We start from the raw sequence: 18743 nt of genomic DNA on the forward strand, positions 1-18743 counted from the left end.
AAATTTAAAGACAACAAAAAATTTTTGTGTTAAATTAGCAATGCGATTGGCGATTGTAAATTATCTTTATAATGATGATAAATCTTAAGATTAGGAAAACAAACATTGCGTTTATTTTTCTCCTTAGCATTAATGCTTAAACATCCCATATCCCAACCTGACTGTGTGCTTGATGTGTAAACAAAAAGGTCGCAATGGTAAACAATTATTGTGCAGCAGGAACCCTGTTCAATGATTTTCTTTGTTTCCATACCTACTCTTACTTACGCTGGAAGTGGAACGATCCCCTGCTCTCATGCGTTTGTAAACAAATTCAGTTGCACAAAATTAACTGACAGCTTTTACAATTTTATCTATTTTTGTTGCAGTGTAATGCATTACTGTAGTTATTGTACATATATACATGTATTTATTTGAGTGGTCGTGTTAACCATAGTTTTAAGTGATTTTCGTTGGTGAGAAATTAGCCCTGCAACTGCAGAGAAGAAACAAAAATGGCCACGTCAGTTCGTTTTACAACTTGTGGGTTCCAGTCTTGCTATAAATTTGTTTCGGCCGCTTCATCTCGTGCTACAGGTATGGATTTTAGTGTTTAAGCAAAAATATGTAGGTTTTACTTGTTTGTTTAGTGGTTGTAAATTGCAGTTCTCAGTTTGGAATTTGTTGGATATTATAGTGATTTGAACAAATGCTATTTTTGCAGGCATTTTACTTTCACCTGATTCAACTTTGGAGTCACATTCAAAATTTCATTCACTTCATGCATTTACAAAAATTCCATTTAAAGACTCAAACAGAAGTAGAACATTCCCTAGTCAGAGAGAGAGTCGGACTGTCGTTTCTGTTCATAAAGTATCTTTGGCAAATTTTTCAAATAAAAAAGATGGCAGTGGGCAAGACTCAGATCCTGAAAATTCTGCTGAGGGTAAAAGTGACAATGCCATTACCATGGTAACCTCCAATTCTGATAACAACGGGACCGTGAACTCCGACAACAAATCTACAGAACCTCAGCATACTAAAGGAAAAAGAAGACGCAATAATTCTGATAAAAATGGAAATATATGCACAAAGTGTGGAGGACCATGTATTATAACAGATACCAAAAGTAATAATTTTATAGAGTGTTTTAATGGTAGTGCTTTTATTTATTGTTGGCGTTAATTCCAGCACCATCCAACTTTCGTGAATGTTCACAATGCCGTGCCCTGTACATGAGCACTGCAGAGGCGGCAGAACAACATGCACCACCGCTGGACGAGGAAGAGTCAATATGGGATCAAAAACCTCCACCTCCACCTAAGAAGGTTCGGGAATAAATTGTGATTTAGTCATTTCACTAAGTTTAAACAATATTTTTAGATTTGTGAATACTTGGACAAGTATGTTGTGGGGCAGAAACATGCAAAAAAAGTGCTTTCGGTGGCTGTTTACAACCACTACAAGCGGATCTTTAACAACCAACCGGTTCATAACATGCCTCCTCAATCAGCTGCGGATGTTGAAAGATCTCAACAGATTTATTCATCAAGAGGTTTGGGTCTGTTTGTAGGAATTCAATTACTAAGATTGCTCACTGGTTGTCTGTCCGGGACCATGACAACATTGTTCATGTTATGGTTTGTTACATAACAACACTACTGTGTTTGTTTAACGATTGAAAGATAGTCTAGAAAAAAGTGGTTAGGGTGAATTTAGTGCAAGAGAATATCCTTACTTAATGTTCCTTAATTTAAAATATGAAAAGTTAACTTAGAATCCAATGTAGGCTAACAGCAAGGCACACACACGTGAGAAAGATGCAGACAAGCAGTTATAAGTAGCACCATATATTTAGTGAAGCAATATAATTTGTTTTTTCCACGAACTGTTTATATGGGTTCCAATTTTAGTATCAGACAATACAGATGATTTTCATGTATATTTGAACTAAAGTAGGTTTGTTTGTTGAAAGATTTTTACTACAACCAGCTCAATAAGTTGACTGAAGAGAGTATATTACAATCAAAGCACAAAAAAGGTAATTTGATCTCAGTATGTGTAGAACATATAAAATTAGAAATGTGGTTAGCAGTCACTGCAGTAATGAGACAAGTGTTGTAAACAGTTTTAAGAAATGTTTGTAGTGGAGTCTTGGAAATGAGAATACACTGATATTTATATTAACATGAGTTTGTTATGAGCTATAACCGGAACCCTAATTTGCATCTTTCAAACATCCACTTGTATTAATGACTGCCAGAGTAAATTAAAACAATCATTACTTTCTATGTTTGTAAGGTTGTAAGTATATTGTTGCACAAACATTTTTATCCACATTATCAAAGCTGGGTTGGATCTATTGTTTTAGACATCTGTGGTCAGCCTTGTCTCCTGATAGTCATCAACTTTTACAGCCTAAATCAGTGATTCTGAACCGCGACTCTCAGGGCCGCATGTGGCTCCCAACTACTTATTCTGGGCTCCCACCAAAACTCAGAAAACCACCAAAGATTGCTATTTTAGCTTTCAAGGAAATAATTTTTAGTGATTTTTTGAGGTCTTGTTTTTTTGCGGCTCCTTACACACTTAAAAAACTACCGTTTGTCGTGGACAATAAAAAAGTTTGAGAACCACTGGCCTAAATCATTACTGCCTATCTTAACTGATGTAAATTCAATTTGAAAACTTTAGTAACAGCCGTAAATAATAATTACGTAATGACTGTTTTGCACCAGATAACTCTCTGGTTTGCAAATTAAGACCCAGAAAGTAGAATTACACTATTTTAATGGCGTCATTTCTGTTTTTATTAAACAAAATTAGATGTTCTTCACATTGTTGGTTTGCCAACCCAGCCTGATGCAAAGAGTCGTCAGCCTCAGTTCAAAGCAAATGCGGGTATTATGGATAAATTTGGAATGGAGAAAAGTATTCGGGAGGATTTGAACAGTATCATGTTGGAAAAGAGCAACATTCTCATGTTGGGACCAACTGGTTCAGGTATGAAGTTCCGGTAATCATGAATACAGAATAATCAGCAGTTTTGTTTCGTTGGAAGGTAAAACCTTACTTGCGCAAACACTTGCTCGCTGCCTCTCTGTCCCGTTTGCAATATGCGACTGCACAACACTGACACAAGCTGGGTATGTTGGTGAGGACATCGAGTCTGTGATCGCCAAACTACTTCAAGATGCCAATGGAAATGTGGAGAAAGCTCAACAAGGTATTTCCAGTGCTTCTTAACCTTTTATAGTTTGTGGCCCTTCAAAGTAATTCTCAAAATGTGGCCCAATGCTTATTATTTATTGGTTAATGAATGCACAACCACTTGTGATTAAACCAATTGTTTTCATCTAGTTTAGCATTTGTTGTCATATCATTTTGTCTGTTCAAAGTGTGCTGGCTTTAGTTTTGTTTGTAATTAAACCATTGAGTTTTGATGTTTCGCTGCAGGTATTGTTTTTGTTTTTTTATCTGGTTAATGTCTTTTGTCTTGATCTGTACAAATGTTTTCCTTGGTTTTGTTTGTAATTAAATCTTTAACAAGTTTTGATATTTCACTGCAGGTATTGTATTTCTTGACGAAGTTGACAAGATCAGCAGCGTTCCTGGAATCCACCAACTACGAGATGTTGGTGGGGAAGGAGTGCAACAGGTGGGAAAGTTGTTTGTTTGTTGAGATACATAACTGTAGTGCAACAGGTGGGTAGTTGTTTGTTTGTTGTAGTGCAATTTTGGGGGTGTAGTGCAAAGGGTTTGTTTTTTTGTTATGTGTCTAAGACAGTGGTTCTTAACCGGTGGGAAATTTCCCACTAGTGGGAAATTTAATGGTTTTTGGAGGGAAATTATGTGAATCAGAAGTCACCAAACTCGGGCCCGTGGGTTGAAATCAACCATTGAAAGTTAATTTAATACAATATTTTCCGCAACAACATGTAAGATTAGACTACATCTAGTTTTGCAAGGCGCATAAAAATCCAAACATCGTTTGTTACATCACAGACATTACTAAAGGTATCAATGACTTTGTCATTGTTCGCGAATAAATGCATTTGATCTGTTGATTGTGATGCAATAAATGACTAATGCAAGTACTTGAGATTTTTCAAAATTCCACACGATATTACTTTCTCAAGAAATCACTATTCAAATTAAATAAAATCGCAATATACCTTTAAGGTCCCGACCAAATCGCTTTACAAAATTATTTCGATTAAAGAATATTTTTTTGTTAATGTTGAGCACAAAACATCACCATAAAAATAACAGAGGGGGAAATTTGAACTTGGTGATTTACTTTAATGGGAAACCGCACCAAAAAGGTTAAGAACCACTGGTCTAAGGTGTGAGTATAATTATTAGGTAAACATTTCTTTGTGTCAAAGGGTTTGCTGAAAATGCTTGAAGGAACGGTTGTAAATGTTCCAGAACGAAATTCTCGCAAACTCCGCGGTGAATCAGTTCCTCTCGACACAACAAACATTCTCTTTATCGCATCCGGAGCTTTTAATGGTTTGGAAAAATCTGTGGCGCGCAGAAAAAACGAGAAGGTTGGTTTGTCTGTGGATGAACACTGCACAAACTATTTCACACAATAAACATGTATTTACTTCTAACAGACCCTCGGGTTTATCAATCAAGGTCAGTCTGATGGAAGTGAGCAAGCTAAAATGAATTGTTCTGGATCAATAGGATTTTCTCCGTCGGAACTAACTTCAGCTCTCGATGAAAATAAAGAAAGAGACGAACTGTTGAAGGCGACAGAAGCTCAGTCAGTCATTATCTTGTTTGGTTGTGTAAAAATATTTTGTACAATTCGATTTAATGCAGGGATTTGATTGAGTTTGGGATGATCCCTGAGTTTGTTGGTCGTCTACCGATATCCGTTCCACTTCACAGCTTGACATGCGAACATCTGGTGCAAATTCTCACCGAGCCTCGTAATGCTGTTGTGCCGCAATTCACTGTGAGTTACTGTTAATCTGTTTCATTTGGCAAATTGTGTTTCTCCGATTTGCTTAACTATTTCCAACTGGCACTGGGAGATATTGTTTTACCGATAGATTTGTTTGTACCCAGCCTCAAGTAATATCACAGGTAGTGATATGACATTTTAATTTAAACAAAATATAAAGTTCCATGTGAATGCAAATACTTAGTTGGCAATGTAAGTCTTACAAAGCAATCCAAAAAAACTTTGTTCAAATATATTGTTGTAACACATTTGATGTAAAAGTTTCAAACCTGCCACCTTTACACAAGATGTAAAAGTTACCACCACATGTTATTGATTGTAAACATGTAAATTGTGCAGACCCTGTTTAACATGGACAAAGCCGACTTGGCTATTACTCCGGGAGCACTGAAAGCAATTGCAGAGTTGGCTTTGGAGCGAAAGACTGGGGCCAGAGGACTCCGATCGATCATGGTAGGGTCTGCATGTTGTAAGCGACGGTGTTTCACCTGGTGAAGTGTTGATCAGCTGTTTGCCTTAATGCTAGGGATGCTTACATTATTTATCTCCAGTGGTGGGATTCAGCCGGTTCGCGCCGGTTCTATAGAACCGTCTCACAAAATTTTATGAGATCAGCGAACCGGTTAGCATTACTGGTTACTGTCAATGGACTTTTTGTAACAGAACCAGCTGACAAACAACATACATGGCACTTTTAGGACAAACAAATAGTTTGTTCCAAACATTCCTTATTTGTGGCTGTCATTGACTTTTGATCCAAATAAAGGTGCGGCTGCTGCGTCTCATAATATTATGTCATATTTATGTGAAAAAAAATTGCATTGGCATATTTTCAACCGCGAAGTTTTTGCAGCCGTTTCCCGATTCTATGGCACTGAGGTACTGTTTCCGTACCGTTATGCACCATTTTCATGCCCTGTTTTCTTGGCACATTTTTGAAACGTCAACCATTAGAAAATTTCACCACTGTTTTCAACCACAGGAAGAACTGCTCCTTGATCCAATGTATGAAGTCCCAGGGAGCGACATAATTGGAGTCTGCATCGATGAAGAAGTTGTCCGCGGCAAAAAACTTCCAGATTACGTTCGAAAACCGGCAACAAAGGATTATGACGTCACTACCGCTACGGATGACGCAGTTTCCTTTTCGGCAAGGGCTGGTTCGGAATTTTAATGCAATAGAGATCATAGTTTAATATTGCCCATGTTTATGTTGTTTGTGTGGCCGCAATCCCGGACTGCCAGAGTTCGGTTGAAATATTGTTGTTTGTGCGTCCCATGATACTCGTCTTATTTAGCAATATTCCAGCCTGTTTTATGGGGCGCTGTTTCGGGAATAAAATGGGTTTGTATTTCGTTTTGTCGGTTTTTTGTTTTCGGGTTTCCAGCATAGATTTCAAGTCAGGTCGGACCAACCTGTAACACGCTGCATTGAAGGTGGTTAACTGTATCTGGCCTGTGCAACAAAAACATTATTAACAGAAAAAAATACAACCACTTCATAGCGGTATTGAGGAAAAAATAAATGTATTTAAAGATGTACGTTAGAAATTCCCGTCCAGGTTTTTAAATCATTTATGCGTCCGAAGTTTTCTGTTGTGCACAAATGCCGTTTTTGTCCACTACCCAAGGTTGTGTCACTACAACTGTTTGGCATAAGGCTCCACTCCACTATACTTTGTCTGTTGTGGCTTTCCCATGAACGTCAACTGGAGACAGACTCATAGAATCAATGCTTAAACGCAGTGTTTTGTGACGATATTTACAAAGTCATCTTGCTTAAAATACAAAGAGTTTTCAACGATTGATGAGTGCAAGGCCGCTTTAAATTCCGCTGCGAGCTGACCCCCACGTGACATGTTATTGTATATGTGTTGCCACAAGTTACAGTACAGCAGCAAATTTGGCCGCGCAACATTCCTTCTGACAACTACAGGTTGCGAATATTAACATAGTCGCATCCGAATGCAAGGGAACATATTTTTATTAGGTTAAATTAGTATTTGTTTGTTCTGCGGCGATAAGGTTACACAAGTCGGCTTTCGTCGATTATTATTTTGCTTTTTCCTGGTTTACTTTTTTAGCCGATATCACACAATCGACGCACCACATTAATGCACAATAGCACAGAGTTACAACTTTCTGTTTCAATTTCCTGCGAACGTTTCGCAATTACGTAGTACTTTCTTCTTTTTTGTTAGTTTGATTAAAACTGGGGGTCAAATACATGTTTTTGTTTTTTTGCAAATTTTGTTAACAGTAACTGCTGGGAACTGGCATTTGCCGTTGGCAACCCGGGAAATCCCGGTTGTATTTCATGAAATGCCGGGATTGGAGGCAGATGCTTACTTCCAATGGGGGTACACGTTGTTTAATTTTCCGAATAACGCAATATAAAATTTTCAATATAAAAACGAATTAATTCCGTCCTAGTCATGTTTATGCGACATCGCCTGACACAAGCCACTTCTTTTCACTATTTGTAAACCAAGAGTTGTTTCGTCCCTGAGGGAGCGATTGTTCGGTCAAAACGCGCGGTAAAGTGATTAAGTAATCGTTGCCCGAAAATCCACAGGCAGAAAAATTGGGGCTCCAACTGTTTGTCCCTATAATTGCCAACTGGTGTGTGGACACCGGATAGAATTGTTCTGTGCATTCATGCGAATCACAGATCCAACGTTCGCAGTTTAATGACGCTGCTTTGATGTGTGTTTATTATATACTTGTGTCTTTCATATTATCGAGAGTCAGTAGTCAGTTCAGTTTTGCTTGGGCTTCAGCCTAGACAATTTTTTGTATTCGAACCGGCTTTGCGCAGAATCGCTCTACATGGTTGTTGGTGTCTACAGCACAAAAAAGTCTAGTATATTGCTACTAGCGGAAGGAACAATTTGCATAAGACGGCCGCCATTGGATTTCAGTTAGCATGTAGTTATAATTTCTGCATGAATTGCCACTATAGTTTATATGCTTATCAGTTAACACAATTAGAAACATTACCACTTATTCATAATTGACAATTTAGACGCAAGAAACCTGGAAATGAATTCAAACTCAGGCCAATCTGACGTTCCCGCGCATACATACGTGACGAAACAGTCAAACGATTATTGTGCAATGCGCAATTAAGCGTTTAACAGGTTGCAAGGGCTAAGAAATTCTTACTATAGGAATGTAACAAACTACACACTGTGCTTCGGTATGTTCAGTTAATTAATAAGGCAGCACCGACACCAGCAAACGACGAACACAATATAAGTCTGAACCAATCTGTCATATACATGTCTGGATTTTATATTATGAAATATTCACGGTTTTACAGCCCAGCTATTAACATGTCAGCGCTTATTGTTGTGTATTGTGTCAGCGCATCACCAATCAGCTACAACTATTTCAAATTTAAGGCCCCGGCCAGTCGACATAATTTAAGTAGCATACACACTAAAAACAAGTTAACTTTACGCAGTTGGGCTACACCCAAATTTAAGAGTTGAAACGTTGCGTTTTACTTTGTATGCTGTTTGTTTAATTTTTTTTTACCGCATGTTGTTTCCACTCGTTATATTTTTTTCATAACCACATCATCAAAAATATCCCCGCTGCTTTACCCTGTCGTTGTGAAATGGTCCGACCCTTTTCGGAGTTTGTAAACTGGACATCTCGTTCCAGTCCAGCTAAAACGGAACATATGTTATATTTTAGTTTAAATTTAGATGCAAGAGAAAGATCTACTTGTTTCGATTAAGCTATATCCGAATGCGAAATATTCAGCTTTATAACAACAGAAAAACATATTTTTTAAAAAAATATGTCTTGATAAAAACGTTTCTATGCTGTTGCATGTTTTGCGACAACTGTTTCAACGATCCAACTAAATATTGTACGGTCAATTCACATCAATACAAATAATGCATGCTCACATACTATACGGTAGGGTCGTTGATACGTTTTGGTAAAAGAACAATTTGGAACACCCGAAACAATCGTAAAATCCAAGACTGATTGTGACAGGCTGGTTCCGGCTTATATTGTTTGCTCGTTGTGGCGTTGCCTTGCCTGTACATACTGCAGCTACAATATGATGAATATCTGCATTTGTAATGTTGCAGCAGGTGTCGAACTAAAGCAAGCAGGTTTATGTCATTGCGTGCTGTATGAATAAAAATTCAAAAATATTTGACTAATCATTGCACATAAGTGATGATTACGAAAACATGCATTAGTTTAACTCTTTTCGTAAGTTGGTGTCTCATAGGCTGCACAGGTTGTGCTATAATTTGCGGTAAACTTATGAAAGCGTTGTTGTTTGTCAATTCTAGGTTAGATGGCTGTTACCGAATTGACTTTTTCTAATGAGATAACTTGCTACCGAAGGTGACCAAAAACTGCCCAAAGCAATTTAAATCGCTTCATTGCTGGGGTAACGGTTAAAAAATAATTGGTTTATTAGTTGCAGTGGGTTGTACAGACAACAAGAAACAAATGCATATGCAGTACCGAACCTGTTTAGGCTTGTCTGTTTTTCTGCTATGGATCGCAATGTGCATGTGGAACTTTTCGCCTTTCATATCCAACATTGCACCAAAACAGGCAAATAACAATGATGTTGCTAGGAAACGTAACGATTCAAAGGTAAGAAGAATTTTTAATTGTAGCGACAGATATTTTGACGCTAAAGTACATGCGAAAGATTTTTACACTTACTGATTTATTATGAGAAATGACAATGGAACGTAAATGTTATTCTGTATTTGACGAAAAATGAGTTTTCGTTTCCATAACCTACTAGGCAAGGGATTCTCAACCTGTGGTACGCTTAACGCTAGCGTAACCAAGCAGCTTTCTGCAATTCTGCCAAACAACTAAACATCTGAATTTCATCCGATGCAAAATTGTAACAAATGTTAGTAAGATTTAAAATTAGACGCTTTCTTGTTCTTCCTTCTAACTGAACGGCATTGATAAAATCACCATAACTGTTATGTTTGAGCGAACTCATGGATCTAGTTTTCGATAAAACAAACTTCCCAAATGGTTTCCATTCTCAACTGAACGGTCCTACCATGGTACTGAGCAAACTTGTGTCACGATTTAATATATTTCTGGTTGCATAAACATGCCAAACTAGTGACGAAGAATTTGCCTTTCTTCATACCCCACTCCTATTCAAGTAAAATTGTACGCTGCCACGGGAAAAGTGGTCGGGTGGAATAAAAACAGCAAAATGCTGAATTTTCGGCGTACAGTTTTTAAAGAGTAAATTGATTTATTACTTCCACGCTTTTCTGGTAGTTTTTCGTTTAATCAAGCTTAAACTTATTGCTTTATAGCAGCGAGTTTTCCCACCTGTCTCTGAGCCGATGCTGAAAAAAATTACCAACATTACTCAAATGTTGAGAAAAAAGGAAAACAAATGTGGAAAGCCTGTTTTCAAGTTTGTGTTTTTGAAGACTCACAAAACTGGTTCAACCACCATGCATGCTTTACTTTCTAAGTTTGTAAGGAAACATAGTCTAACGGAGGTAAGACTCTAGATTCCATAAAAAGTTAGCTTCAAGGGACATTTATCGTTGTTTCAAAATATTTCTTTTTTTTTAAGTTTGTTCGATACAATGTTTATTTATTGATGTTACCACACGTAATAAATCGTGTAACAGCAGACTCGCAGTGCATTTGTTTTAATAAAAAGCAAACAAATTCTGACAGGAAAATAAAATAAGATCGATGTATATAAACTTAAGGAATTTCTTTGAACGCCTACTTTCATGCACTTTCTACAGTTTACGACCAAGATGTACCCTTTCGGCTTCGTTGGAGGATATCCTGGTCGATTTAAATGCAAGTTTCGGTTTCCAAAAGACGCTTCAATTAATATTCAAAATATAAGATTTGATGCAGAAGAAATGAAGAAATGTTTTCATCCAGAGACGAGGTACTAGGTTTCAAAATAGTGTAATATTCTTAGAGAGTATGGTAGTAGACTTTAGATCCATAAAGCGGATTTACTCCTGGTAATGCCGTAACTTTGTCAACAATTTTGGCTTGATTTGATGATTGCAGATATTTTACAATCATTCGCAAACCGTGGGAGCACTTTCTTTCGTCATTCTACTTTTTTCCTGACCGGATAAAGCCGACGCATAGGTGCACTGGAATGCCGTCTGTATACATTAAACAAGGTGAAAAAATTGGTCCTCAAGAATTTCTGTCAAGAGCTGCAGTTTTGCTGAATTCGTCAGTTCCATTTTATTTCAGGTATGTAAGTTTGTCTAATTACTTTTTTGCCCAGTTAGTTTGGACGAAATTGCGAACCTTTTCTCCACAGTTTCGTATGCATGTCAACTTAAAATGTAGAATGAAAAGTAAATCATTACATATTTTCTAAAACACATTAACTCTAAAAAGCTACTGAAGTAATGTTTGGCAGATTTCGAAATTATCTATCCTTCGATTTGGGATTGGATGCAATGTTGGAAGACGTCGATGAGATTAAAAGTCAAATAAAGGAATTGGATAGAAACATAGATCTTGTAATGCTACTGGAATATTTCGATGAATCTTTAATACTGCTGAAGGTTCGTTATGAACAAATGATCTTCAGTATGTTTACTCGTAACAAACTTGAGTGCGGTATACTGTCCTGGCGAAACTTTACGACCTTCGCTTATCGATAGGTCTGCAAACTTTGGTATATTATGGATTAAAGGCAATTTTAAAACTAAAGTATATAATACATGCTCTATTTTAGGATTTGCTTTGCTTCGATTGGGATGTATTGAATCAAGTGATACATTTTAACAAACGTTCCTACAATCGAACCACGTTAGAAACTGAAGAGGATAAGAGAAACTTAAAACAATTATACAACATTGTACGTATATATGTATATTCAAACAGTTTTATTATGCTGACTGTACGTTTGTTTTTCTTGATGCTCGTTTGAGATCATACATGAAGAAATTCAAAAAAAGGTTTTGCATTTTCTGCTCTGAAAAGCGGGAGTCGTTTATGTTTGTAACCACATTAGAAATACATTAGAAGACATTTATCCGTAATGTTTGAAGAACAAATATTATTTTTGCAGGACATTGCACTGTACGACCACTTTAACAGAACCTTCTGGCAACGAGTAGACGTCTACGGACGGGACAGGATGGCTAAAGATCTGGAAATACTTCGTGAAGTACGAAAAAAACCAACAACTATCCTAAAAGTTAGTCGACCAAATTATGTGGAAAAGATGGATTCCAAAACAAAAGCAGACATGCAAAGTTATATGTTTGACAATGATGGAAAATGCGTCTACCCAGGTTGGAAAGAGCCGATGTACATTCCCTAGAAGCATTTGTTTCTTGTTCGTAATACTTAGAATCGTGTCAATTTACCGTTTTTTATGCAAATTTATTTAATCAGTTGTTTAACTTATATCTGACCAAAAATTGTTCACTACACGCCTAACCTACGAACCGAATGAGCCGCTTGATCAGTCAAAGTTAAGAACATAAATGTCCTGATATGGTTTTGGAAAGCACTACTCTTTTCAGTTTGTTACTTGTTTGAAAACAAAAGATAAATGAAATCGTAGTAATTTATACGAAATCGTAGCCAACACCCTGTTCGTGTTTTTGTATTTAATGTTGACTTGAGTTTTAGCAGTGAAAAGACTTAACTTGACCTTGTATACCAACAAACACAAAAAATTTGTCACCAGATAAACGGTTCAGTTGCAGCTGCAACTAAACAACAGCAGAGCTTTACCATGCGATTCGTAACGAGGCGATTTTCATGGCCTCTTTGAAGTCTGGTAATACGACTTTTAAAAGTTGTAGAGTAAGTCCCATGTTACCAGCAATGCTTCTAAGTTACGTCACAAGTAACAAATGAAGGCAATTGTTCGCTCACAATTAACACTTCAAAAAGCGTTGTGATCCTATGGAACTATCTAACATATTAATTGTATATGTCAGTGCAGAAAAACTTTAATAAGGAGTAAACTAACTTTTGAATGTCACAAAGTTATCGATACGATTTGGCCAGAAAAAGTGGTCGCGGGCCGGATGAAATGACTTCGAGGGCCGGATCCGAACCCACGGGCAATAGTTTGGTGACCCCTGGTTTTAGCGAACGCAGAACGTGCCAAGACCAAGTATGCCTTTAAGTGTTTACTTAGCAGTACAAACGCTCTAGCGCATGCAGTAAAATATAGGAATTTTAGGTTTTTAAACTCCTAAAGGTTTGACGCTCTTGTCAAAGCTTTTCAATGAGTGTGAATTACCATTGGCAAACATGATTTTGTTTGTTCTGATTGACGAATGAACATAAACTATATTGCAAATAAACAAACTATTCTAGAAATTATCATAGTATTCAAGGTGGGCTAGAAATTGACTTGCACCAGCATATTTTTCTTCTCCCCAGGGCCCTGATTATAAGTGCACGTGTAACGCGCCTTTTCAATTCGATATGGACCTGCAGTTAACAGTTGTTGCAATCTTTATTGGCAATCTAAAATAAAATAAAAAATTCTTTATTGGCAATCTAAAAACCGGCATATAAAATCCAGACAGGAAAATCACATTTATCTTGCACAACGACCAAATCACGACTACCACGTGCATTCATGCCACGTTTGTAGGAATTGAATTACTAAGATTGCTCACTGGTTGTCTGTCAGGACCTGAGTGAAGCTAGACAGCAATCGCTATTGCGCTAAAACTAAAAAAGATACGGTATTGAAATTTTGACACAATATTGTTCATGTTATGGTTTGTTACATAACAACATTACAGTGTTTGTTTGAGGATAGAAAGACAGTCTAGAAAAAAGTGGTTGGGGTGAATTTAGTGCAAGAGAATATCTTTACTTAATGTTGCTTAATTTTAAAATATGAAAAGTTAACTTAGAATCCAATGTAGGCTAACAGCAAGGCACACACTCGAGAAAGATGTTGGCAACCCGGGAAATCCCGATTATATTTCATGAAATGCCGGGATTGGAGGCAGGTGTTTACATTCAATGGGGGTACACGTTGTTTAATTTTCCGAATAACGCAATATACAATTTTTAGAAACATTTCAGATTAACGAATTAATTCCGTCCTAGTCATGTTTATGCGACATCGCCTGACACAAGCCACTTCTTTCCACTGTTTGTAAACCAAGAGTTGTTTCGTCCCTGAGGGGGCGATTGTTCGGTCAAAACGCGCGGTAAAGTGATTAAGTAATCGTTGCCCGAAAACTCCGGAGGCAGAAAAATTGGGCCTCCAACTGTTTGTAGGATTGTTTTTCTAAGGCGGTGATTGGTCGGTCAAAACACGTGACTTCTTCGTTGGGCAATTAAGACCCGAAAACTCTACAGGCAATTTGCGCATAGATTTGGGGATTTGGGGACTCCAAAGCTGACTTGCAGTGGCGCTGAGGTTGATATAAAAGGCAAACAGCTGATTTGTAGCGTTAAAAGCACGTGTTGCTGGAAGCGGATGGAGGAAGCCAAGCTATACAGGTTCGTCGTTGTTGCTGGATTTTGTTGTTATAAAAACACGGTTTAAAGTTTAGGGACCCACCCAGAACCTTGTTTTGCTATTTTTATTTACTTCACTTCTCTTTTATTCTTTTTATTTCTATCGTATTTTTTTTCGCCGCACTATACAATATAGAGGGTTTGGCCAGACTCTCTATATTGTTTTTGCGGATTTTACCAAACAAGGTTCTGGGTTTTGCTCATTACATTGTAAATTTTACTCGTATTATGACGTCATCGCCGCAACTATCTCACTGACATGAACACTAATCTGCAGTTTGTTTTGCACGCATGTGACGCAACCAATGATGATGTCATCTATAATGGGAATTGCAACATGATCCAATGGAACCGAAGCACCAGTGAGGGCCAGAACGCGGTCACTATCCGATGACATCACAAGGCGGAGCGCTAGTGATGACGTCATCTTAGGCGAAGCAGTACGACTTCGAAACCCGTATGACACTCGCTATGTTTGTTGCACGATGTGTGTATAAGCATCGTTGGTTTGTCTGCAACTGAATGGAGACGACGGGATAAGGAAGGGACGATGATCGGATCCATGAAGCGGTTGGATTCCTGAAAGTAAGATGACTCGGCAAACCAGCGACACAACAATATCATGACAGGAACGAGGTAACTGTTATTAGTTGTTTAAATAACGTTTTAGCAACTACCGAAGGTTATGTCACTTTATATCACAGTTAAACATTTTAGTAAAGTGTTTTTCAGCATTGCTGATTTGTCTGCAGCTGAGTGGAGACGACGGGATAAGAAGCGACGATGATCGGATCCATGGAGCGGTTAGATTCCAGAAAGTAAGATGACTAGACAAACCGGCGACACAACAAAATTATTAAAGGAACGAGGTAACTGTTTAAGTCAGTGGTTCCCAACATTTTTTGTTACATTCCTCCCTTCGCCCATTTTCGAACTATTCATTCCTCCCCATAAGAAGAAAAACAAATATAACATAAAAAATTATAGCAGTTTATTTCACATTACAACTCAATGCGAAATTTGCTCTTGTTTGCGCTCTGAAAGTAGTTGTGTACGCGGCGCAGTTCGTGACAGTGCAATTAGGCTACAGATAAAATCTACACAAGACAATGATACGTAACTAAGAATCTAGTTTCATTACACATATTGTTTACTAACTGTAAACTGTTCAGTTTTTAAGCAAGCAAGCAACAGCCAGACTGTCAAAAAACTAAAATGTTACCACAATGGACTTTGTTACGACAATAATCGATTAATTTAAGCACCTGAAACGTAGCATGTGGCCGTATATACAAGTACACCTTTACAAATAGGGATGTCTATTTCAGAATCCTTTGCAACCGGTTTTAATGTCAACTCCATACAAATTATAATGGACATCAATGTATACAAAAATATTCTGAAACATTTCCAATGTAATTTTTTTGACAGTTTTATGAAATTCCTCCCCTTAACTCATAAAATTCCTCCCTAGGGAGGAATTCCTCCCCGGTTGGGAATCACTGGTTTAAATGATAATAAATAGTTTGAATAACGTTTTAGTAACCAACTCTTAAGTTAAAAGTACTTTGTATCGCAGTTTTAAACATTTTATTGATGTGTTTTAAAACATTATTGATTTGTCTGCAGCTGAGTGGAGACGACGGGATAAGGAAACGCTGATCATCGGATCCATAGAGCGGTTGGATTCCTGGTTTGTCCGCATTACAATAGCAATGACTAAGGGTGACTCAGCCAACCAGCGGCACAACAATATCTTGAATGGAACGAGGTATCCTTGTTGAAATTGATGCGAGTTGTTTTCAATATAGACTGTGTAGTCTCCTCAAAACAACAATATTTCTTAACAGGAATCCAACCTCCTTCTCTGCGATCCCACCAAACTCCACCTCTCCATCGAACAACAACTTTCCTCCTGATAAGTTTTGTTAGAAGTCTGTCGTGTGATTCACCCAGGTCGTCCAACCAAATCATAATAACTACATATTCAATTTTACTAACTCCGTCAATAGATTTGTAACCAATTAATAATTTATTTTTTTGCATTTCCCGTAACCGGGTTTTGCTTTTTTATATTTGGACGACGAAAATGCACGACAGACTCGCTATATGAATTTTGTAAGCTAGCTTAGTTTGAATAGATAGATATAAATATGGTTAAGCTAGCTGTGTTAGATATTTTTAAGCTAAGTGGAAAATTTAAGGGACGACCACGATGGCGGTCTTACTTAGTTAGTTTGCGAAAACTCGAGATTAACACCAACAATATTATTTCAACGTAATTATGAAATATTTAAACGTCGAATTTCATGACAGGATACATTTAATGTGTTAAAAATATATATTTGTAACGACCAATTTCAATGCTAGTACAAACGAACCCGGTTAATCGCATACCGGTTAATTGCATTACAATTTAAAATCCCAAACCGTCGCCCATCGTTTGTTAAGATAATCGTCCGGTTAATCGATACCGGTTTATCGCATAAACCGGATATTCGCATCAATTTTCAACGAAATATGCGATTAACCGGATTGTTGATCTATAGGGTAAATTTAAACAGATCGAGTTTTCGAATAAAATACGACGATATGGTGGTAAAATCCACCGATCTGTGCGCAGCCTTAACTGAGCGATCCCTTTTAATATCGTGCACGTCTAATTGCTTGCCCCGAAGCAACCGTTTAAAATTCAAATGGAATTTTGTTTGATTATTATCAAATAATCTAAAAGAAAGGCCAATCTTAGCTACGCATCAGGTTTTTAGATAACTATTCCACTAACCGTTAACCCAGAATAGCTGCGCAACGTCCAAACGACTAAGTGTAGTTGCTTTTGAATAAATTACATCCAAATATATTTCCGGAACTCCTCTGAAGGTAATGTACACGAAAAGACGTAGATGCATGTTTTCATTCTAAACCAAATATCAACGTTGAAAATGATACGTCTCGACCATAAATAATTTTTAAAAAGTTATTAGGAGATTAAATCGGCGTTCAGTTTACCGCTGTGCGATGACAAGGCGTCATTATCTCAAAGCAGTGTACATGGATCCATTTTTTGTTGGCTTATCTAATTGGCAATAGTGAACAAGCGTTTAAATAAAAAAACGTGAAGAAGCTGATTGTAATTTCTTACTAAGTGCGAACTGCACCAAACTCGAAGTGTTAAACTGTATTGAAATTTAAACAAGGTTAAATGTAAAACAAATGGGTAAAAATGTTTTCTGTTATATTGTTCATGACCCGCCAAACACGTAAAAAATGTTAGATCTCAAGTAGTCACACTTTTGATTCACGTAATTGGTAACGTGCCAATGATTACCATATTTTATGTCTTCTATTCGTGACTTCGCGCAACGTATCAGGTAAAACACCGATTAAGAAAGGCATTTATTCCTTTAGTATTTGTTGCTGGTTTAAATTTTTGAAGCAACGATCACACGTTGATCACGTGACAGTCACGCTAATCTTGCAGCTGCAGTTTTGCTGAGTAAGCTAGAAAGTAGCGCCACAATCTGAGTTTTTAAAAGTTTTGCTACAATCAATTATTCTTTTTGTCAAGTGGATAACGGGTTATAAAAGAAACTGATGCAGCTCGCCAGGCGCCCCTGCGGTGTAGAATGTGCCGAAGTTGTAAGTTTGACCAGGTTTCGGTCGTGTACTTTCGGGTTTAGACTTCCGTACAAATATGCACCTAGCACTTTGCCGCTTAAGGCGTTGGTTTGAACTAGAAAACGAAATAGTTTAGAAACAACAGGCGATTTTACGTGTATATTAAGCGAGAGGCCTGGCACATTTATAAGAGAAACTACCCAAAACAAGACTAAAACTTCAGAGACCGTCGTCATAGGAAAGTTTTCACATTTAAAACAATCGGCGTGTACTGTTTACATAGCAACCGGATTATCGCTTAATCCGATTAATCGCGTTGTAAAATATATCACATCTTAATGATTTTATAATTTATAATGCGCTTTATCCACCAGTTTTAAATCCCAAGACATTGCTAAAGGTTTTGCAGATTTTTGGAAACTAGGTTTCGGGTACAATAAGTAAAACAGAAATAATATACAAATGAATTTACATGATTTGCTTTTTACGTCCTAATAGGGAAATCGCATAAACGCCCGCCTCTAACACGTTACGTCATAGCAGGGGAAATCCCTATTAGCGCGACCACCGCCACTGATGCGTTACGTCATAGCAGGGAAAGTCCCATAAACGCGAGTTTTTTAATTCATGAAAACACAAGTGATCGATT

General features: G+C 37.4%; 2 protein-coding genes and 1 long non-coding RNA gene across 6 annotated transcripts; all 3 read left to right on the plus strand.

Moving 5' to 3' along the window:
- Positions 1-343: 343 nt before the first annotated feature.
- Positions 344-6314, plus strand: LOC145233284 (ATP-dependent clpX-like chaperone, mitochondrial). Its single transcript, XM_080097985.1, has 12 exons — positions 344-576; positions 704-1108; positions 1171-1307; positions 1363-1534; positions 2806-2982; positions 3041-3205; positions 3549-3637; positions 4368-4532; positions 4602-4753; positions 4813-4948; positions 5297-5410; positions 5940-6314. The coding sequence occupies exons 1-12, from the start codon at positions 495-497 to the stop codon at positions 6129-6131; spliced, it is 1986 nt and encodes a 661-aa protein (XP_079954111.1). The 5' UTR covers positions 344-494; the 3' UTR covers positions 6132-6314.
- A 2822-nt stretch (positions 6315-9136) lies between these two features.
- LOC145233291 (galactosylceramide sulfotransferase-like) lies at positions 9137-12419 on the plus strand. Of its 2 annotated transcripts, none has more exons than XM_080097996.1 (7): positions 9137-9589; positions 10291-10479; positions 10738-10889; positions 11018-11212; positions 11385-11532; positions 11706-11828; positions 12042-12419. In XM_080097996.1, exons 1-7 carry the CDS (start codon positions 9440-9442, stop codon positions 12294-12296), a joined length of 1212 nt encoding a protein of 403 aa, XP_079954122.1. In that variant the 5' UTR covers positions 9137-9439; the 3' UTR covers positions 12297-12419. The 2 variants fall into 2 exon arrangements, with proteins under 2 accessions (XP_079954122.1, XP_079954121.1); XM_080097995.1 differs by having other exon boundaries at positions 9138-9589; positions 10288-10479.
- Positions 12420-14393: 1974 nt separating this feature from the next.
- On the plus strand, positions 14394-16584 carry LOC145233307 (uncharacterized). Of its 3 annotated transcripts, none has more exons than XR_013861060.1 (4): positions 14394-14458; positions 15229-15345; positions 16106-16247; positions 16327-16584. It is a non-coding gene; the product is annotated as an uncharacterized LOC145233307 (long non-coding RNA). The 3 variants fall into 3 exon arrangements; XR_013861059.1 differs by having other exon boundaries at positions 14398-15112; XR_013861061.1 differs by lacking the exon at positions 16106-16247 and having other exon boundaries at positions 14398-15112.
- The last annotated feature ends 2159 nt before the right edge of the window (positions 16585-18743 follow it).

The sequence above is a fragment of the Phallusia mammillata genome, chromosome 6 (assembly GCF_965637545.1).
Source record: "Phallusia mammillata chromosome 6, kaPhaMamm4.hap1.1, whole genome shotgun sequence".
NCBI classification, from domain to species: domain Eukaryota; kingdom Metazoa; phylum Chordata; class Ascidiacea; order Phlebobranchia; family Ascidiidae; genus Phallusia; species Phallusia mammillata.